The sequence below is a fragment of the Mycteria americana genome, chromosome 8 (assembly GCF_035582795.1).
Source record: "Mycteria americana isolate JAX WOST 10 ecotype Jacksonville Zoo and Gardens chromosome 8, USCA_MyAme_1.0, whole genome shotgun sequence".
In the NCBI taxonomy this organism is placed as follows: domain Eukaryota; kingdom Metazoa; phylum Chordata; class Aves; order Ciconiiformes; family Ciconiidae; genus Mycteria; species Mycteria americana.
The window spans coordinates 7,059,962-7,082,940 of record NC_134372.1 but is presented as its reverse complement, the minus strand read 5'-3'; the positions used below and the strand labels follow the sequence as shown (position 1 = coordinate 7,082,940).

General features: G+C 42.1%; 1 protein-coding gene across 1 annotated transcript; it reads right to left on the bottom strand.

The window, feature by feature from the left end:
* Nucleotides 1-1,013: 1,013 nt before the first annotated feature.
* CANX (calnexin) lies at nucleotides 1,014-21,205 on the bottom strand. The gene is made up of 15 exons (XM_075509385.1): nucleotides 21,136-21,205; nucleotides 12,775-12,963; nucleotides 12,234-12,307; nucleotides 11,663-11,721; nucleotides 11,169-11,310; nucleotides 9,801-9,882; nucleotides 8,195-8,387; nucleotides 7,084-7,273; nucleotides 6,238-6,351; nucleotides 5,579-5,735; nucleotides 5,011-5,226; nucleotides 4,461-4,580; nucleotides 4,211-4,355; nucleotides 3,966-4,057; nucleotides 1,014-3,350 (listed from the first exon to the last, which is right to left on the bottom strand). Exons 2-15 carry the CDS (start codon nucleotides 12,958-12,960, stop codon nucleotides 3,297-3,299), a joined length of 1,824 nt encoding a protein of 607 aa, XP_075365500.1. The 5' UTR covers nucleotides 12,961-12,963; nucleotides 21,136-21,205; the 3' UTR covers nucleotides 1,014-3,296.
* Nucleotides 21,206-22,979: the final 1,774 nt, after the last annotated feature.

Genomic DNA, 22,979 nt, shown 5'->3' with positions numbered 1-22,979 from the left:
TCTTCTTCAGGCTGGTTCCTAGTCCACGCCCACTCACTCAAGTCAAGCAGAAGTGATGAAGACTTAAGCAGTTTTGCTAATTAGACAAAGCCAAACAGATTTAAGTTTCTTTATTGATTAGTTTTTACATTTTTTTTTTTTCCAAGTTGCATCTACAGGTACCTTTTTGAAATGGACAGGTCTCTTCCGCAAATGAAATCACAGTCCTTGTTCAGCAACACTTAAAAAAAAAACCACCCCAAAAAACCCTTTTTGAAACCACGAGGCAACAGTGGTATTAACTGGGGAACAGTGGTCACAAGCCCCATGTACGTAACCACAGCCTAAGCGGAGCACTGCTTTTGAGGAAGGAGTAAGGCAAGAGTGAAAGACAACCATGGAGATGTACATCTACTAGCAATTAGCACTTGCAAGAATCCCTCCTCAGGCCCATGAGTCAATCTTAAACAGACATTCACAATGCATTTTATAGGTCACAGCCCCAAGCTGTGATAATTCACTATTAGCCAGACGCAGGAAGGCTAGATCACATCCAACAGCACTTCAGGTACAGGTTAGTTGGTTAGCTGCATCTTTATCCACTCCCTTTACTGACCACCAACTCCAGAAGAAAAACCATTTTCAGTATTTCTACTGCCTTGCGTTTCAGACCCTGTCTGCACCTACTCCCCTAGGGTTTGGTTTTGATTTACCATCTCGGTCGAATCCCCCCCTCCATCTTCAGGCAGCACATTCAGTTAAGCAGAGCATCCTTTCCAGAAGCTGGAAAGAGGCACAGACAATAAAAGGTCCAAATACACCTTCAAGTTATTTGTAACGGTTCCAAATCTAGTTCACAGGTTACAACCAGGTAGAGCTTCAGTACTTCGAAAACACAACTATGTTTAAAAGTACTCAGGATAAGCAGATAGCTAGTTTTTCCTCAAAGGCTTTAAAAAATAAGAGTGATTCTGAGGTTAAACTGAGCCACCCAAGTCAGAAAGCAGGATAAAAAGTAACTTTGGAGTTGTCTATCCATTTTGGAAAGTCTTCATTTATTGTAGTGATTATTTAAGAAGCATACACTATGGTATCAAAAAAAGCCGTAACATGCAGACAGGAGACCTTTTCAGGAGATTTAGCAGAAGCAAATGTAGATTTACAATTAGCTTTACTATAATACTATTTAAAAGCTGAGAGCAGATCTTAAGTTCACTTTTGATGCTTTGCACATGAATTGTTTGGGAATTTAAGGCAATTTGCATATTAAGATAAAAAAACATTAATAGATTTATGTTGTGCTCAAATGGTTTCAATTCAGCTAACATTTACATATACTTCATCTCAAAGGACTGAGAGTCATAAATAGCAGCTGCTCCTTGATAAAAATACAGTCCTGAGAACAAGCTAGTAGCAATGCTTAAGCTATGACATCTTCCATGTCAGAGTATAAGCTATTTTTGCAACAAGGAGCAGTATTTACCAGGTGTTCAACAGGCAAAGGCATTCTAAACATGCAATAGCTCCCAACAGAAGTCTGAAATTACTTCCAGTATCTTGCTTACAATAGTTTATTTGCACACTGCAAAAAGATCAAGAAATCCTGCTATGCATTTGTGATCACTAATATTTCAAACACAACCACCAAGGGATACAACATAAGGACAGGCAGCAAAATGTGTTTTACAAAAAAAACCAAGAGTCTTTTAGTAATTGGTTAGATTGTTTGCAAGGTAATTGGAACACTTCCCTCCCCACAGCCCCTGGGAATTATTCCCCACACTATACCTATGCTATGACCAAACAACACTGGAGTGTTTAAATTCAGTGCAAGAAGAGTAATTTCAGAACATTTAATTCCACTCTAAACAAAGGCAAAAGTTTATCTATATAGACATCCAAACGCCAACATATTTGGTACAGTGTAATGAAGTTACATAGATTTCACCCTCAGAGGTATGCTCTTGTAGTGATCACCTGCATTCCACAAAAAAAGTGTTTGAAACAGTATAGTATGGTAGACTCAACACTTTAAAAAAATTTATTCAGCTGGAATTGGAACTCCCTAACATTCACAATATAATTTAGGATGCATTTGTTACATGAAGAGCAGATAAAAGACTTAAAACAGTTTCACATACCAGTTAAGATATTCCACATGCTCCTTGCCCACCTACAATACTGACATCTTGGTTGGTTGTTTGTTTTTTTTTCCCTTAATACTCAGTTCAACTTGTCTACCTGACTACCTCCCCCATTTCTACAGGAGTAGACAAATAGTGATAACAGTGAGAAGATATGGGACACTGTCCTATCCAGTGTTTGGACCCTGGAAAGGAGTAGGCCTAGCTATAAAAACAGAGTTTGACAATGAGCTGAACATGAAGCGCTTCAGCAACTGAGGCAAAGCTGCACTCAGAAAAAGCTGTATAGTCACAGAGAAAGAAAGCATCAGTGGCTGAACAGAGGGGAAAGGGAGAAGCAGTCTAACCCCCCCCCCCCCCCCCAACAACCCATTAGCTTTACAAAAAGAGTTCAAGAACTAACAAAATCCATTGTCTGCAAGGTCTGCAGGATTAAACGCCACATTAAGATGACCCACTCCAAATCCTAGATCATTTGTCAACACTTAACAGGGCTTTAGCCATGCACAGTATGCATATTCTATAGACTGACTAACCCCTTCCTTCCACCCCTTCTTCCTCTTTCCCCTCCCTCCAAAAGAATGAAGTTGATTGATTAGAGAGTTTCACTACTGGTTTCCCCATACATCCCCCCAGTTTTCTTTAATTTTGAGGGCAGAGGGGTTGTCAAATACACTGACAACTTTTCTTTAAACAAATATCAAATTTTAAGGGATATAAAGACATTGGTGCATTCAGGAATTTACATATTTGTAAAAAAAACTAGTTATAAAACTGCATTTATCACCTAACACTTTCAAGATTCATTGTTATTTTTCACTAATTAATATATTAAATTAAGCCAAGGTTTGAGACCGGAAAAGTTCTACCAATCTACTGAAAAACAGAAAAGAATATTTAAAACAAAAAATGAAAAGGTTAGTTATGTTACATTCCAAAATCCACAGCCCATTATATTAAATGCATTCTTTCTACAGGAATGATGTTCTTTAAAACAGATGACTGCAAGTATTTTACTGCTAGACACTCCATTACATTGGATAGTGTGACTGGAACCTGTGGATGGTGAAATCTTGAGGTTTGTCCAAGTTTCAATGTAAGGTGTCCAAGGTCCTCTCCCAGAACCATGTTTGAAAAAAAAAAAAATCACAGATCAAGTTCTTATGACTTTTTTCAATCTTTCCTTGGCTTTCTGTTTCTGGGTGATCTATTCACAGTTTCCTCCTCCTGCAAGAAAGTAATTTGTGTAAACATCAAGGAAATAAAATCTAAGAATACCCTTAAAAACAATTTTGAGCAAACCTACAAAGAATAATCTACTTTCACTTTTATGTTAGGATTTAATTTTTGAAAAGACCTACTGCTGTTACTACCCTTTCTTTCTATACCTGGCAAACACACAAATCCTTCTTTTCACAACGGATGTACACTATTTGCTGAGAGTACTCAACAGCTGCTGCTGCTGTGAGAATCCCTTTAACTTCAAGCAACACTCCACCCATTTTTAAGTCAGCCATTATATCAGTGTGGAGTACTTAAGAGGTCACATCCTGACTGCATACAAAGCTGAATAAGCTTTTTGCCTGGAGATGACGCATTCCACACAGTCCCACTCCTCTCACAATGCAGGGTCTATGGTAGTACCTTTAGGAAGGTGCACGGCTCTGCTGAAGTTGGCCATAGCAATTCCTATTCTGCAGGGTGATTAAGTTTTCCAAAGTTCTGACACTGGGAGGGAGTATCACATGAGCCAGGTTTACTTTTAAACACTTTAGTAGGGCTTGTTCTACATGACTTAAGGAAAAAAATGCACAAGGCTTCCCTCAAAGATGAAGCACTCACCTCTGATGCAGGTTTCCTGTCCTCTTCCTCCTCCTCTTCCTCCTCCTCTTGACTAGCACTTCCTATATCAGCATCACTTTTCTGCTTCTCTTCTAAGGGAAATAAAAGAAAAACAACCCTCATTCTCTTTTCATTAAGACTTACTTTCAATTCACTGTTTGCTTTAATCCATGTCTGCCAATCCTGCTGTTTTATTCTATCAGAGAGAAAACTCAAACTGATTCAAGATTATCTGGTTTACCTACCTAGCTTTTCCTCATTTGCTTCCTCCTCCTCCTCCTCTTCCTCCTCTTCCTTGACTGCTTTGTCTTTTTCTTCCTCTTTCTCCTCATCCATCACATCAGGCTGAGGAGCATCAGTCTTTTTGTATTCTGCAGCACTTGGCTGTTTCTAAAAAAAATTGTCAAAACCATGCAATTATTTGTGATGTTAAGGCACATTTTGCTGGATCTCTTTTTAAAGATTATACTGCTTATTATCAGAGGAAATGCATACCTTTCCAGAACAGCAGAAAAGGACAACAAGGAACACTGGCAAAGCCACAGTGAGGATATAGACTACCCAAAGCCAGGGACGCTCTTCAGCAGCTGCCATCATCTGGCCCACAACACCAGGCTGTAAGATAAAAAGAACCATCAAGTTTCATCCCATACAGCAAGTTGTGGCAGTGAAGTTCAAGCAACAGAATTTTCAAAATAGGCTTTTTCCAACTTTGAACATTACATTTCATACCTCAGGAAAAAAAAAAAAAAAAAAAATCAAAGCTGACCTGCACAAGTACTTTTTCCATAGTTTACAAATGAAGAATTAGGCTAAAGTTAACAGTCCAATTGTCAGTGCAAAAACCTCACAAAGAGCAGTGAGTACTCATTGCTACTTATGGCAACCATTACTATATTGTAATTAGGAATTGAGGTTCCAATTTGGTTTATCATAAGTGCTAGCCTTGGTACATATAGATCTATATTAAAGTCTATGGGAGAACACAGCAGCAATGCTCCTACTCTTCCAGTCAGAAGCACACAACTAAACCTTTATTTCTCACCTCTGCAGCACCGTCAGCTGCCTTTTTCAGTCCCCATCCATCATTGGCCCAATCATCAGCCACAGCTCTTTCAGTACAGATAATAAAGTTGTCAAAAAAGATGTCAGAAGTCATTGACCATAGCTCAAGTCCCACAGCACTGAAAGGAGTCATCTTGAAAGGTTCCAAGTCTTCAAAGAAATCTGGGTTTGGGATCTTCCTAGGTTTCCATATGCCCTAGGAATGACAAAAGACATTCAGCCTCACCCGCTATAATACAATTTTTAGTTTTCAGCCCATTTTGAACTGAAAGACCAATCCATTGCACTTAATTACAATGTCTATGGGTGCAACCCGTGAGGTTTGGGGAATCAGTTTTCATTTGTGCTACACAGAAGCGAAGCCAAGTAAGAAAGCACTTTGAACATGTCCACTTGAAACACAGTACAACCATTACCGTATTTGTATTCTTAATTACAACTGCTGAATCTAAATCATTCTGGTTTTTGTAAGAGAAGTGCTGCATTGGCCAGAATTTCTTAAGCAATGAAATTTCTTAACCATTTCATTAAGCAATGAAAACACCAACCTGATAGTTCACATTATCAATCATAGGAGGCTTCCATTTGCCTTTGTAGTTTGGATTGTCAATCATTGGTCGCTGCCAGGTACCACAACCAGGGGCTGTCTCACATTTAGGATTTGCAATCTGAGGTGCCTCCCATTCACCATCCATATCCTCATCCCTGAAAAGGGAAATTCAGTTTTGAAGTCCGCCCTTGTCTTTATACAGAATAAGACTTAGACAATGTCCGATTTCTGGGAAAGTTAAAATTCCTACCATAAAATGGAGATACTGAAACTTTCTACAGCATTGGTCTGTAGGTAAAGACTCTGCAGAAGGAATGAGGATTTCAAGTAGCAGCTTGGAAGCACAGAAGCTCAACAAAAGCCAGACCCTGAGCACAGCCTCCCCCACTGCCCCTTCCAAGTATGGTACAACTGCAAGATGACCATCCCTGCCCTGTTCAGCTTACAACTACAGAACAGAACAATTGAAAAGTGTGCAGGTGAACGCAAGAACACAAGACTCCTCAGATCAACTCTGCCTTCTACTTTTGAAGCAAGATAGCCTGAACCAACGGCTTTGTTAGCAAGCAACAATGAACTAGCTATTCTTATACCTGTAAAAGCCAGTACCAAAGCCATGAACTATTTGCTGTGATTTGCATCAGGCAGTAAACATACCAATCTTCAGGCTTCTCGGCATCAGGGTCCGCTACATATTCTGGCTCATCATCCAGCCAGCCCTCTGGTTTCACAGCATTTTCATCAGCAATCTTTGCAGGAGCATCCTCATCCCTTCAGAACAGAATATTATGTATTAACACACAAAACACATAAAAGTTCTTAACCCCAAGGCATGATTCTACAGACTCTGAACAAGTCCATTGATCTAGACAACCAGCCAGCTTCACCTCGGATAGGGTAAGTGTAACACCACTGCCTTGCAATCTGTTACCTATACACGTGCTTCATGGCACAGTCATGGTGCCAACTGCAAGGCAATACTACTTATTTTTTAAGCCCAACCTAGAAGCGGCATATTACAGTAAATCCCATATCTTAGCAGTCACTGCAAACACGCATTTGAGCTTGAAATGGAGTCCATGGTTCACAAAGCATAGGTTCAAAGACAGAAACCCAGAATCAGTTTCTGATTTAGAACTTCAGATATTTCAGTCACTTGTAACCATGCAGTACACAAACAACTACAAACATCTTACAGTTATACCTTCTGCAGCTTATCTTTTGATCTCACCAAGGATGAAAGCATCAGCTAGCATAGCTGTTTCAGTAAAGCCTTTATCTGTGGCCAGCACAGTAAAAGGAGCACTAAACAGTAATTCCCAGAAGAGATAGATCCTGTCTGCCTTTGTCTACCAAACTGCTGCTCAGATGCCTAAACTGATTGTGTTTTGATTACAAGGGTGAGACTCAAAACCTTCTATAAGTCATTTGAGAAAGATTTTTTGATCAGGACCTAATTATCAGGTCAAGGCCTCCCTCAATTCTACCCCTCCAACAGCTTACCAGTCATCTGGTTTAACAGCATCTGGGTCTGGGATTTTTGGCCTCTCATCCCAGTCCTCGGGCTTCTGGTCATTCGGATCCTCAATCTCTCGAGGTGGATTCACAGGAGGAGACATATCATTTAGCAAATTCCCACTGTTGACAACCGTTTGATCAACCAGTATTTCAAAACTATTATCAGGATTCAAGACTGAAAGGAAAAAAGTTGATGCAGCCATTACTTATATGATACAAACCATGCATCGTAAAGTATCACTCATCCCCACTGTATGACTACAACTTCAGCAATCCAGGCTACCACCTACCCAGCAACTGTTTTAAAAAATTAAGAAACTTTCTCCATATGCCAAAGTATAACTAGCGATGATGTACCACATCTCACCTTGTGAGAAAGAAGACTCATTGCACAAGTCCTACTTCAAATATCCTAAAAGCTCAAAGAAGCTTGTAGATCGATTTACCAGTTACCACAGCAAGTTGACTTTGGCAAAGTAGTGCTTTAGTAGTAAGAATGTATGTATTCACATTCTACTCAAGAATAAGACTCCCTACTACCAACTCACAAGATTTTAATCTCACTCCTTTATCCATTGCTGCCTCTGTAGTAGGAAAAGCTAGAGAGAGCCTCCCGAGTATTCCCTGAAAGGTTTTAGTCTTAGCTAATATACCAGACCAGACACTGTACTTGAAGAACCACTGAGGTTGTTTGGTACCATGAAAGCAGCAAGAAAAAAAAGACTACCCCTCTAAATCTAAATCCTAGTATACCCCAAATTACTAGGGGGCAGCATTCAAGCAGTTTATAAATGTTGATAATTATTTTGAATATACTTAGCATATCAAGTTATGCATGACTGCTCTGAAATTCAGTTCTCCTTTAACTATTAAGTTCAAGGTCTCATGACCTTTCTTGCATGAAGCAAGACTTCTTGCAAGGAAGAAATAAGCCTTTGTATAATAAGATGAGTTTTTGCATTCAGAGCTTTCAAGTGGGTTTTAGTTGTATGGTGTGTTGACACATACTCAGTTGTTCATCTGGCTCATTTTATGAGCTTTTGATTCAGGAAACATCGTAGTAGTTATTAACATGCATAGTTAACAGTCACCGTACCCAGAGTATAAAGATGAGTCTTCTTATCAGTAAAGTAAGTCTTCAGGTCTGCATCTGGACGCTTTGCATGCTTCTCCTCATATTTGCCAGTCTTTGGGTTTTTGTGCCGGAAGATGAAGTGCAATTTATAGTCCTCTCCACATTTGTCAGGGCCAAACATGATTGTATATGGAGTTTTGTCATGGAACTGATCCTTTATAAACAATGCAAAACTTCATTCCATTATTTTGAAACACAAATTAAGTCACTGCTTAGCATAAGAACTCTCAATTCAGTAGAAGTTATTCTGCAACTTGGATATCAAGCCAGTGAAGTACCCACGCTAAAGCTTGTATGATGAATATGAGCCTCTAGAGAAAACTCGACAATCATCCCAGCTACTTGATTTTGCACCTTTGGTCTCCACTTTCCAGATGGAAAACAGCAGCTATTCAAATGTGATCAAAAAGTGTAAGTGACAACCACAATGTTTAAGTATACCTCTACATCACAATAAAGGATTTTAAAAGCTATCGATATAGAAGTATCAGTTACTGGTAATAACGAACTACTAGCTAGTCCAGTGAACTTCTTCCATACAAAGTGATAAGCAGCATTAAAAGTGAGGCCAAGTTTTATTTAGTTTACATACTTATAAACTGGTGTACTGTCTCAATCCAAGAGCTAACTGGATATAATAATCTCACCTTTGAACACTGCAAGCAAGTCTATTTGTTCTTGCTAATGTTATCTTAAAATTCAATGCACATATGAAACTGGTTAGACAGTCAAGTAGTCTTTTGGGTGTCCTTTTTAAATAATTTGGAATCTGTATTAATAATACAACTCCAATGAGACTGCAGAAGGAAAGGAGAAGGATGGGTAACAAGTCATAAAAGGTACTTCCTATATAGTCTAGGAAGACAGCTAAAGAAAACCCAGAGGCTACACAAGCCTATGCAAGGTGACCCAGCAGTTAAGCTTTGTCCGAATAGGCTAAACCGCTTTAGGTAGAAGAATCACTGAGAAGAGAGGAAATTATTCTTAATCCTCAGGAGTTGTAGCATGGTCTTTTCCATTGACCACACTTCTAAGACAATGCATTCAAGGGTCATTTATGAAGCAAATGGTTCTGTATAGCTAGTGTGTGCAGCTGAACATATAAGGTTGTACCCAGTCCAACCTCTCAAGACTCTTATTTTAAATATTCCCAGTAACTCACAAGTGGGTTCACATGTCAAAGACAAGGCAATAAATGCAAGATATATTTTTAGTTTTCTGCATTAGCCTGTTTTAGAAGATGAAACATGGTTATCTTCCTTCTGAGCAACAGCTTCCTGAGAAGCTGCCTCATACACTGGCTACTCTCATAAGATACCTCCTCTGTGGTCATAGAACCTAGGGAAATCTGAAGTATTGCAGACTTTAGCAAAGGTCTAGAACTCCTCAGCTACTAGGAAACTCCACAGTTTTCACTGAAGAGGCCAGAAACTGCTAAGTGCAAAGTACTTTGGAGATCAGCCCTAAATATGCCCCACTACCTTTACTGAAGAGGTTTCTTCATGAAGAAGCAAAATGAAAGAAGTTTTCTTTCATGGCTAATATTCAAAGTAGCAGCATTACTCACCAGGTTCAATTCAGGGGTTTTTGAAAGCAGTTTCACATAGGCCCCGCCACACTCTATTCCGTTTTGGAAGTTTACTTCATACCTAATTTTAGTTTTGGACAGAGAAGGGGAGAACATGTTATACATGAGGAAAAATTACTTCTGTAATACACAATTACAATTTTCAAGTACAAATTAAGAGCAAGACTTTTGTTGTTGTTTGCTTTATATCACATGTCCAGTGAATATTAAAAACACATGCTGCACTCTAAGGACTAAGCAAATACTCATAAGGGCCTGAGAAACAAGAAAAATTGAGGCTTTAGAAGACATAACCTGACAGAAAAGATTAAAGGAATTGAGTGCTGGTCTAGAAGTAGAGAGAAGGAAAAAAAGCTTACCAATACGTAAGACACTGCAACAGAGATTAAGGCAAGCCAATTATTTTCCCCACAACTACTATGGCAGACAGACAGCTCAATTTGCAAGACTACCAAAGCAACAACAATTGGATCCTAGGAGAAGCCCCTTTACGGTTATAAGCATACAACAGTATATTTAGGGATGCCAAGGAGTCTGAAAAAGGCAAAACATCTCTGTCAGGAATAGGCTAAGTATGCTTGATCTTCTCTCAATGCCAGCAGCTGGAGTAGATGACCACTGGGATTTATTTTTAGCCTTGTATTTTGAGCCAAAACAAAACAGTCATGCAAAGCAAAGTGACCAATTCATTATCTTGTGCAAATGCCAATTAGCTTACTCTCTGTTTAAAACTGACAAAGTAGGTAATAATCCACAATTCAACTGTTCTCACTGAATGATTTTTTTTCCCTTCTTGCTAGTCTAACATACATGCAAGTAGATTCCTCTACATCAGTCACGGCCAAATAGAGCTAGGCAAGCTGTTCATCTTCCACGACAGATGAACTAAGACAAAGGAAGGAGGAAATGAGTGCATCTTTACCACTCTGTCCACTCCACCTTGGAAACAGGGGGCAGTTTACTGCATTAGGAAGTGCACTGACCTACATACAGACCAGCTTTTCTCCAAAAGAACAAGGACGTTCACAATTAGCAGTACAAAAGTCAGTTCCCTGACCTTGTTACTACAATTAAATCAAGTTAATTGAAGTCCTAAGACAGGTTACCAAGTCTAGTTTTCATAGACTTCTTTCCTTTTCAGGCTTCAGAGGGACCCATGCTGTTCCTAACTTCCCACTTTGGGAATATGGGTTGCTATTTTACTCTTACTTAAACAATATAATAATAGGTTACAGGATCTTGTGTCATCTAGACCCCCAGTCAACAAAAGCTCAGTTATGGAATTAACCTCAGCCTGCTGTCATGTCACCCTTGAAATAACAGAACACTACGTTATCCTTTACTTACTGTATAATAAGGGGTTTGGTATCAAATACAAAAGGCTTTGAAAGTTTGGATGAAATTGCATGGTGCTTGGCTCGGGTTACCAATACAAGTCCTTTGTCTCCTGGAAGCTTAGTGTCCTTCATGTCTTGGACTTCCCATTTACCTGGAGAGAAAATTAACCAAACATTATCAAAACTTGTTCAAGACAGTCTCTGTTTAGCCTAATTTTGAACAAGATAGTCAGCATTCTTAAATAACACCCTACAGAATACCGTATCAAGTTATTAGCATAACATCTTCACTAAAAATTATTTTAAAACCTCCAAGTGGATATTTTGTCTAAATCAGAACTACACTTTATATTCTTAGCCAGGTATATAAATAAACACTCCTCCCATTTTCTTCAGTGAATATAATTTTAACTGGGAAACAGAAAACAAAGGCTTGCACCTCTTCTTCAGGTTTGACAGAAGACATCAGAATCTTTTATCATCCAAAACCTGCGTTGAACTCACCATCATATTTGGCAATCTCATCATCCGTATCATCTTTTTTTGCTCTGGAAAGGATCCATCTAGAAGACAGACATACAATGGTCAGAAAAACATACTTCCCCCCCCCCCCACTAAAACCCCTGCCCTTAAGATAAGATAACCCTTGCTGTCCTATGACTACACCTCAGTGGCTTGATCACCTGAGGAGTTCTATCTCCAGGCCTGCAAAGTTTTCTGCATTTGCCACTTCCTACCCCATCCCCAAAGTAGGATCATGGCCTCAGTGTCTTGCTCATGTAAAAAATAAAAGTAGTACCTCACCATCCTCACATTACCTGAAGAAAGTGAAAAGCCAGATGAAGATTAAAACATCACGTGTGTGGCTCACCTCCCCCCTGTTACTAGAACTTAAGGAAATACTAGTTTAGCTCAGTACTTTAACAGCCAGCCTCAGAGTCACTGCTGTAATCCTCACCAACCACTGCCCTTTGATTCAATTTTGAACAACACAGGCTCTAGTGAGGGCTTCATTGCCTTTCATCAAAATTTTTAATTATTTGCTATACTGAATCATCCTTCAGATTATACTCACCCATCCAGAGTTCCTTTATCAAAGGACTCCGCAAAATACACCTCACCGGTTGGGACTGGGGCCCTGTAGGTAACCTATTGGAGAAGAGAGGCATTATGCACCTTTCAAGGCACACTGTCTACTCTAAAGAAATACAGACATATACAGCTCACGTTCCCCCTCTACACTCAAGTACAGCTTACCTGGAAAACCCTTGCAGCATAAATACAGAAGTTACATAAATATTGCTGCTTGTGCCAAGCCATTGTGCTCTTGTCTGTAACTAAAACTAAAGTATGTATCTAGCTGGAAACATTAGCATTAACTCCTGATAATCACATCACAGATTTCAAGGGTGGATCTAAGTTTTCAGGAAGAACGTGTGGGACATGAGAACAGGAACGAAGCAGCTAGGCTTAATTCCAAGCCCTACTCCCAGATAACATCTTTAATAACATGACAACATATTAAATGTTAGCAAAATACAGACAACTCTGATCAGACTTACATTAACCACAACACAAGCTGTAATTCAATTTTTAAAAAAAATTCCATGCCAAACCTTTGGAGTTGGAGGGGGAGTGCTCGTTTCAGGCTTTGACTCTTCTACATCCTCAATGCCATCATCCAAGTCATCCTCAATATCAACTACATCATCACCATCATTGTCATCATCCACATCATGTCCCTGGACAGCAAGAGTCCCAAGAGTGAGCAGGGTCACATACAGTAGCCATTTCAGCTCCATGATCTGAATAAATAAGACAAGGCAAAGAGGTAAAGCCAGTGCAGCACACAGAGTGAACCATTGCTTCTTAGTACAAAACCAAGCATCCGAGACAACTGGTGAAGTGCCTAGTCATACCACTGAAAGAAAAGTGCAACCTTATCTTTTCAGCTCTTACTTACTGCATCTGGCTGGTTGAGACAGCTCTAAAAGCTGGAGAGGAATACAATATAAAGATAAAATATTTAACACAAAACAGATGTTAACTGAGTGGAGGACCACGTGTGCAAGTTCTGCAAATCATGCTGCAGAAGTCTCATAATTTTGCTCTTGCACTGCCACAGTCCATGCGCAGATGTGTGTGCTATTCTGCTCAACGCCACAACCTATGTACCTGCAAAAGCCTAAACAGAAAACCTATTTCTTGCTTACGAAGGTCTTTAAATGCAGCGTGCAGAAACTGAAATTTCCATTCAGTTCAGGAATTAAAATACAATTAGCTAGCTCTTTCAAGCAGAGACTAATCAGTCCTCTATCACCTGTTCAATATTTTTTGTCCTTTCAACTGTGGGACACTGGCATTTTCATTCATCAGTCCCCTTCCCCAGGTTTTATTCTGGAATTACTGCCAGCCGTCATGGATACTACTGGCAGATGTCTACAAGCAGTTGAGGCTACTGAGGCAGACCCAGGAGAAAATTTCTTACTGTTTAACAGACAGTTGATTTGATTCCCCTCTTTCGATCTCTAATTTAACAGGATGACCAAAGAAAAAGAATATCTGTTAACAGAGGCTTTACAGAATTAAAATACCACATTTCGACTAATTTGTAAGGTGGCCAGCACATTGTCACACCTAAAATACGGTAGACCTTGGCAAACTGTAGCTCAAAAGATCTTGTAAGTAAAATGGGTTTCAATTTTACTTTCTTGCTAGAAAAACTACAAGACCACTGCACCTTTAGGTTGATACAGAAGGCAATGCTCCTAGCATGCTGCTCAGTTTTATTTGCCCCCCAAAAAACCCACAAAAACAACCTCTGCCTTGCTCACCTTTTCTCCTTTGAATCACATCCCAAATTTTTCTTCCAAAACCAGAGTTGTAACTGAGACTAGTACTTTTTTGAAAGCAAGTATAAAACCAAACACTGGTTTTATACTTCTGCCTCCTTCCCTTACACTCCCGCCTCAGGCTGTAGCCCTGTATACTTACAAACATAACTCATGAAGAGTTAATAGTGCCTGTAGGGGCATAAGGTCATGCTAGGAAACAAACTTTCAACTTTCCAAAGCATGTTTAGGCAACTAAAAGAATTTACAGGTTTAAAGGCTTATCAGGTCTATCCCATACTGCAAAACTACATTGCATACCATGATCTACCATTCTTAGATTATTCTTTAACTTACTCCTAATGACAGAGGGGATGTTTTATAACTACAACAAAACTGTATTTTAAAGACTTGTGCTGAGGTCACATCCAGTTTGTCACTACAGCAACATGCAATTGCAGCCAGTTTTCTAACAATAGTGATGGCCTTGAGGATTATGGTCTAAATGCATGCTCACATCCCTCCCCCCCTCACAATTCAGGCAACTGCACCAAAACACCTCTGAGCCAAAAGGACACTATTCACAGCATGAACGGCTGACAAAAACTTTCAAGTGTTGTTACATACGAGCAAACCTTGTTTGCTTAATGCACAGCCTACAGCCAAAATTGAAAACGGTTACAGACCTCAGAGCAGCTCATAGCTCTTATTACTAATGTGGGAACCACAATACAAAACCAAGGAGTGAAAACTGTCAAGGAAACATCAGTATCCTTGGAAGTTCAAGTTCCTCTTGCACAGGTGGGATAACACAGGTAGCATGTTCTCTGAATAACTCGCACCCACCAGCGTAAAAACAGTACAGAAAACAAGAGCCTGAAACTTCATTTGAAAAAGTGATCTTTAGAGCTCTGGATGTGTCCTGCGTGACTGAAGCAGCTCCAGATGAGATGGCACGCGGACACCTTTCCAAGGGAAGGGCTGAATTTTGTCTTACGTTACCAACAGTGCCTTACCAAATACATTTGTAACAGAGCTAAATTCAGGAAGAATTTAGTCCAAGTTTTAGAACTGCTTTCAAATTATATTATGCAGCTAGAACGACTACTTCATGATTTGGAAAGCGATACAAGGAAATTAATCTTAAAATTACAGCAAGGTTAAAAATAAGCCAATTCTCTCCTCTCCTTCTAAGAGGAAGAAGTTTCTGCATACCTCCTCCCAAGCCTGTGCAAAGGATATTAATGATTTAGCATGCAAGTAATCCCTTAAGTAATCTCACCACTAGCCAACCAGCAATAAAGTTTTGGTGAAAGAATTAAATCATCCCCCGTAACTTTCATGCCAGTATACTGACTCCATATGTAATAATTACCTACTTCACAATCCCACCCCAACTGCAACCCTTTGGAAATATTTGTCAGCAGCAAATGAACTTTGGTAAATGCTAGCACGTAAGTGGCAAAGCCTCATAGCCTCATACTGCAGGCAAGGTTACTCCAGAAATTCTTCTGTCAATGCATCGTAGTGAAACCAGACAATTCTACCAGTGACCCATACAGCAGGGACAGAAGCTATGCCACTCTGCACGTCTGTGTTCCTGATACAACCACAGGTATCTACCCAGTAGGTCTACATTTATCAGTTAATGCTCTGTCTGAATTTGAGGCCTCACTGAACTTCATTTCAAGGCAGAAGTACTATCTGTTAAAGTTCCCAAGCAAGCTGCTTTTTTCTTCCTCCCAAAAAACCCAGAAAGCTAAAAGCATGAAGATAAACTAATCCAGTTTCATGTCCTTGCCTCTTTATAATCACTGGCAAGCAGTATTCACAAGTTTATATCCCTACAGAAAGCTGTTTAGGACACCTCCTACATATTAAATCAGTCCCAAATTCAACATAAGCTACCATTCATACACCTTGAGTACCGACTGGTAGCATCTCCTGCAACTGCCAGTGGTAGTGCCAAGCTCCTTATTCTGTTAATCTGTAACAATATACAAAGTAACTAAATCATAAGAAGTAAAAGACATTATGTTCTCAGAAGAGCAATTTAAGTGAAGCACACGATTTTGATATTTAAAAAGCAACTTCTATCCATAACGGATGTACTGCTACAGGAGAAAATCTCAACTTCACACAATCCTTAGGGACACAACATAAACATGATTATGCCTTAGTAAATTAGGTTATTCCTAAATAGAAGATAGAAAGGGAAGGGAGGGGAGGGGGAGAGAAGAAACTCAGGTTTTATACAGAACACACATAAACCATTTTCTCAGTGGAGCTTTAAGTTGCTAGCAACTACAGGTGTTCAATTAGCCATCTAAAATGTGTCGAACCTTCAGACACACTGAGCCACCTACTCTATTATGATCAGATTTCTCCCTTGAAGAAGTGTCCAATTTCCAAGCAATTATCATCATTAGCCATTTTTGACTGCCTGCACTTCCCTTCTTTAGGTTTAATTGTGTAATATTTCTGAAGGTTAGTGTATTTCTCATCATGCAACTGCCAAAAACCTTTAACAAAGGAACCTTTTCATAACAGGCAAGAGCTTCTGACGTCTCCATTCTACTTCAGTACAACCCTCATTTTCACCATAACAACATTTCAAGTCAGAGATGACTAAAACTTCATCTCCTTTTTTTTTTTTTAATAAGGTCTTCAGACACTTATAGACATTGGCATGCCACTTGGGTCAAAGGGAAAACTACTGCAGTATAATACCAAAGGACTACCTACGAAAAGAGTTCGAGACTGCCAGGGCTAACAAATCACTTGTTCTCTGTCTGTGCGTCTGTCCACAGCCAGCTTCTACACTAGGAAATTTATAGCTGACATTTAAGCACTGTTCACCTGATTGTCAAAAGGCCGAAGCATTTTCCCCTGGAATTTACAGGAGCTATAGCAGAGCACTGAAAACAGACACCTGGAACAGCTGCAGTACACAGACTTTACTTTTTACAAAGTAAGAACTAAACCAAATTGGAGTGAGATTCAGAGACAGGATCAGCCTCTTGCCATAGAAGTGGCACTCTTAAAACGTAGGGCTAAGGGATTGCTACCTTTGGATTTCAAGGCTTTCAAGGAAGTCATGCAGCTTCAGAGTTTTATTTTTATTTAGAATTCCTTTTTCACTGGGCATAAAGGGGAAAGTTCTTAATTATTGGCATGACACTGGAAACACTTGACCCACACAGCAGAGAGTTCTCACCACTCTCTCTAACACACATGTCCTCGGGAGTACAGACGGTGAAAGGGCCCACACAAAGGATGTTTAAGTGCTTTGCTGTCATACTTCCAGAACATACTATTTAGAAAGTAACTTCCCTGTCAGGTCAAACAGAGCCTGCAAAACCAGTTTAATCATCTCCTTGGTTACTAATCTATTGAGTGGTTCATCAAGCCAGTTCTTAACACTGCATATTTCAGAATGTGTAACTACATTTGAATTGCTACTGGCTATCTAGTTTACTACTTACATTTTTTAAGAAGAATTAAGTCAGAGGAAATGGGTCTTACTGAAAATAAGTCACTTACTATGAACTACACCTCAGCAATTTAAGTGGAAGAGCATCAGTGGTTTCTATTTCAGCAGCACCTGCAGTGACAGCTGAACAACTTAAATACAGGAAGAGCAAAATTTGCTCACAAAGTCTTGTGCTCCAAATACTGGATTTCAGTATGGTATTTACAGTGGAAGCACACCAGTAAAAACAAGCACAATGCGTCCTCATGCAAGGCAAGAACTATGGAAGAAAAATTTAAAGGCACAAAAGTAAAGAAATTTGTCACAACACAAAAAAAATGCGATGAGACAAGAACAGAAAGGCTGAGGCACAAATACTCATTTTCCCTCTCAAATGAGATTTTTATGGTTTCTGAGCAAAGGCTTGGCTACCCTACTTTGTAGTCCACTAGTTTCTTACAGTCAGAACTACTGAATAGCAGAGGAAACCTCTTCTACATCTCACAATCCCTTCACCTTCCACATCCTGGCTCCTCTGCGGTGTCAGGGTAACTGTTTACACAGCCTCATGATAAACTAGCAGCTGGTTTAAGATGGCTCGAAGTCCTTCTGCCATGTTATTTTAACCCTGAATCAATACCCTAGTCCAATCCAGCACACAAAGGCAAAAAGCGTTGTAGCAGGACAAGTGAAAGTACTGTGAGATAAAGTAAGCAGCCAAGGATAAAGGAAATTAAGCTGTTGGCAGCAGAGTCAGCTTAATGCCATAGTTTCACATGCAGTTCTGCCATCCGCACTTGCCTAAGACAGACCTGTCTTTAGGCAGATTTGGGAGATCTACACTCTATGGCAAAGCTGAACAACTAACTGTGTGGCCAAACACTATAATTTCAGCAACCAGTATGTTACCTCACCACCCCTCTGAGAAAGATATAATAAAATTATATTCATATATATGCAGCAATTTGTATGATGCAGACAACACTTTTTCCTCTTAAATGCTTAGTTTTGCAGCTAGACAACTTCCAGCACTGTGAAGATTCTGCCTTTAACATCGTAACTCAATGAACAGCAGACAAGGCTAAACAAACAGCCTTGCTTACAATAGGCCAGAGGCAGGAGCTCTGTGGGGGGGTGGTCTGCCCCCCCCCCCCCCTTCTTTTTTTTTTAAGGAGGGGGTGGCTAGGATACACTGCTACGTAAGATTTGAGGAAAGTCTCCTGGAAAGGATTAGCCAAACCTCTCCTCAACAGCCCCACAGAAAAAACTGCCTTCTGTTTGGGTTTTAAGGAGCACAAACCAGGCAAGAGATTAGGTGTGAAAGGTGACAGCAACAAAGCTTGTTTTTTAATAAGCATTTCAAATATGCCAGTTTCTAAAGTAACATACAACAGTGCAGATACAGTAAGGGAGAAAACACCATGTACCGTTTCTCAGCAAAGAGATCATTCCCACAGAACTGGAAGTCCTTGGAGAGCAAAGAAAGAACTGCAAGGCTTTTTGACCATACAACAGATGGGCTGCTAGGAAAATTACATTAGGTGGGGGAGATCTGGAGGTGCCCCAAGATCTTTCAGACCATCATGCCTAGAAATCAATTCAAGTTTGCCCTGTTACAGAATTGATTCCAGCAAGAACAGGCTGCCACCACCATCACTACTAGAGGCAGAAAAATGAAAGGCCAGAAAAGGAAGTAAAAGGCAGGGCTAAGTACAAGTCACAGACTATTCTCAGTAAAGGATTTATTCATTTACTTAGGAGGAAGTGCTGTAATCTAACAGAAGCTGCAAGCTTTCTTACTGTTTTGCATTAGGCTTCCCTTCCTAGTAGGGCAGTTGATACCAGGAAGCAGTGCACATCTTATACACAGCTTGTGATGTTGTCTGCGAGTTATACAAGTATTCCCTTCATAATATTTTTTTAAAACTAGAAATACTGACACTTAATATAAACACAAAGTTTAACCCAAAGCTTCTCCCAGTTTTGTTAAGTGTTTTGGATAAGCACATGTAATATGACCAAATCAACGGTAAGGAGGTTTTTGATGTAATTTCAAGTGCATCAGAGTGAACCTACAATAACATATTTCAACCTGTATTTAACCACTATTTTATCTGTATTATCTCATATGTTATTATAGTTCCACTATCTCCTTGCAATATTTTAGCAACAACCCAAACCACAGTGGGTAAAATGTCCCATAAAACCTGTGTGTTAGCTATACTTATTTGACAATGTTAAGTAAACATACTGCATTTAGAAATATATTACATTCCTAGAGACCAGTTTTCAGACATCTAACATACTCGAAATAAGTTCCAGAAAGTTTTCCACGATGCTCTACAGAAACACTGCAGCATTAATTACATTAACACTAATAGTAATAAAGTCTGGGCCTTTACCATTACTGCTACTACTAATACATGTCTGCTTCCTTTCACAACCAAATCACCTGCAGCATTTCTCTTTCTACAGCCTAGAAAGTTCTCAACCACAAAACTGCATGTGAAAGTTCACTCTTTAGAATCAGTACAGACAAGAAAGCATAGGCTATGCATGCTTTAATTCAAAGGTGTGGGGTTTTTGTTTTAAAAGCACCCAATACAATCCTCAGCCAAAAATGAGAACTAAGATGTCATTTATATGCTATTTGAAGACACTCAACACAAATGATATTCCGGGGGTAAAAATCAAAGCATGTGTTTGAAGCCCCCAAAATTCTCAGGCCTTGCTGCTGCAGTCTCCTCATCTGTACTTCACCTTTGGCCTCCCTCACTGTCCGATTTCCACATCTTCCCCACCTGTTGGGCCTCCAGTTCTGCGCCCTGAACTCCCCCTTTCCAGAGACTTCCACTTCCCCTCGCGCAGGCCGAACCAGGCCATACGCTATGCTCCGCACCCACCTCCCTGCTAGCTCCGCGGGGCTTCCTACTTATGGCGAGCGTTTTTAGGTGGCTCAAGACTATTTCGACACGTTAGCGGCCGACATTACAACACGAAGCCAGATAAAACCCAAACCACACACCAACCCGCCGACCCACATCCACCTCCGACCCCCGCTTCCCTCCCTCCTCAGAAGCTCCCCGTCCCACCCCGTCGGGGAGTGGGGGGCAACCAAGCGCCCCATCGGCCCCGCTCCAGCCGCGGCCCTGCCATAAGCCGCTCCCAGCCCAGAGGTCCCAGAACTTACCAGAAGACCCGCCGCTCCCCGCCAGGCCTCTCAGAGGCCTACAGGGCCGAGCGGGCGCCGGCGGCGCCGGCAGCAGCCCCGTGCCCGCCCCCAGCCGTAGGGACTCCCCAGGCACTGCCGCCCCGGCTCCTGGGGGACCCGCCGCACCCCCCTCCCCACGGCGCACGCACGAGCCCCCCGCCGCCCGCCACACCCAACGCCCAGCAGCATCCCGCCGCCCCGCCGGGCCCTGCCCGCCCCGCGCCCCCCGGCAGGCCTGGCTCCCCCGGGCTGCCCCGCCGTCTCACCCCGCCAATCCCCCGGCATGCCCCGCGGGCAGGCCCACTCCCCACTCCCCCAGCCCGGTGGTCGCGGAGCTGCCCCGGCCATGGCGGTCGGGGGGGGGGTGGGGGGTGGACGCACTCACCCCCCGCAGCGCCGCAGCCCCGCGCGCCCCCGACCGCCGCCGCCGCCCCCAACCTCCCCTCCCCTCCGCGGCCCTCACCTCCGTCACGTGTCCGCGCGCCCAGCGCCGCCGCCGCCGCCGCCCGCCTATCTACCGCGCACCAGCCCCGCCCCCGGCCCACCTCGCTCCGCTTCTCCCATTGGAGGAGAGCGCGCCCGCCCGCCCACCCCGCCGCCAGTTCGGCGCCTCGATTGGCTGGTGGCGCCGCCGCTCAATGGCCTGCCCGCCTCAAAACACGCCCCAACGGCTCTGCCCTTCGTGGAGCGCTGTTATTGGTTGGTGGGGGTGCAGGAAGTGTTGGGTGATTGGTCGGTTGAGGGGAGGCCGTTGAAATGTGGGCGGGGACGCAGCGGATCTCCGTCCAGGGGCGCTGCGGTGGCTGACAGGGTGATGCGGGCGCCGGGCCACCCGGCGGGAGGGGGCTGAGGCAGCGCCCGGCCGCCGCCTGCCGCCTCACGGCCCCCTCGCCGCGGGGATGGACAGCGGCCCGGTCGTGGGGAGGGGCTGCGAGGGGCCTCAGGGCCTCAGGGCGAGGCCCCAGCGGCCGGGCTTGCTTCGTCCTACGCAGCGAAGGAGCCCTGGGTCTGCCTGTGCAGCTGGAGATGCCGAGGGGGCTCACCCGGGAGGTCTGTCCGGGGAGGCTGGAGGCTGCTGCCTGTCCCAGTGCCTGCGCACCATGATGCTAAACAGCAAATTCACCTTTGCTTCTGTCTTCTCTGTCCTTAGCTCCTTGGAAAGGGTCTTCAAGTTTTCCTGCATATTCAGAAAGTTCAGCATGTCTAGTATTTTTTTCTCAATTACAAGCTGAAGTTTTAAGACGATAAAATTTGACACATGCTCCAACTTGTTTAGAACATGGCAGTGCTGAGGCAGCCTCTTGTTTATAAAGGCCTTGTTTAATATCAGAAGCTTTAAGCTGTGCTATATTTCCAAAATTAACATCATGTATTTCTGTAGAGGTGGAATACTGTGTAAATGCTCAATATTTACACATCCGAACAAGTAGAGAAGCACAGGGAAATGCAGAAATAACTGTCCCTGCTGTACTGACTGGGAAGGAGAGGCCGGAGGAGGTAACTGGTTTGCATGGGGGCACACCAAGTAACTGTCAGAGCAGGATTAAACTTCAGGAGGCCCTGTCTCCTGCTGCGTACGTACGGCAGTGTGGGAAGGCAAGGAACGAGGTCCTATGATGAGGAAAGCAGAGTCCTGTTACCCTATCAGTTATGCCACTTGTACGTTGTATCTGAGCTGCTCCAGCTGAGAACAGTTAAATGGAAAGCTGTATCTGAACTACACAGTTCAAAGCAAGCTCCTGTGTGGTCTGTGGGCTGCAGCCTGTTCCAGCAGATAGGAGGTATTCTGTAGGAATACCAAATTCAGTATTGCTAGGAGGGGCAGGAAGAAAGAAGAGGGGTTTTTTTTTGTAAACATAAATCTGTTTTGAGGTGATGCAATGAGTCAGCAACATAAGTCTCCCCACAGAGAAAATTCCACCGTGTTAGGACAATGCAAGCAGGGCCCCGGCGCTCAGAAATAAGGCTCAGTATAATGAAATCAGCAAATCCCTGTTTACACTGAAGTTTGGAATCAAATGCTCACATTTTTCCAGAAAGCCACCAAGCTAGCTCCTAAACCTCCCTGTTGACTGAGCTATACCCAGAGACTAAACAGAAGATGCAGACAGGCAGGCAGGGAAACAGCCACAAACAACAGGCAGCACAGGAGATACCAAGTGCTTTAAATAAGAAACTAAAAACACCATGGAGGAATACTTTAAAGGGTAACAAAGCAGTATAATTTAGCAGGCTCCCTCCCCAGTCTAGGCAAAATCCAGTTTTCCACCAAATATCTTTCAAGCCTCTCTTTTGAAACAGGTTATT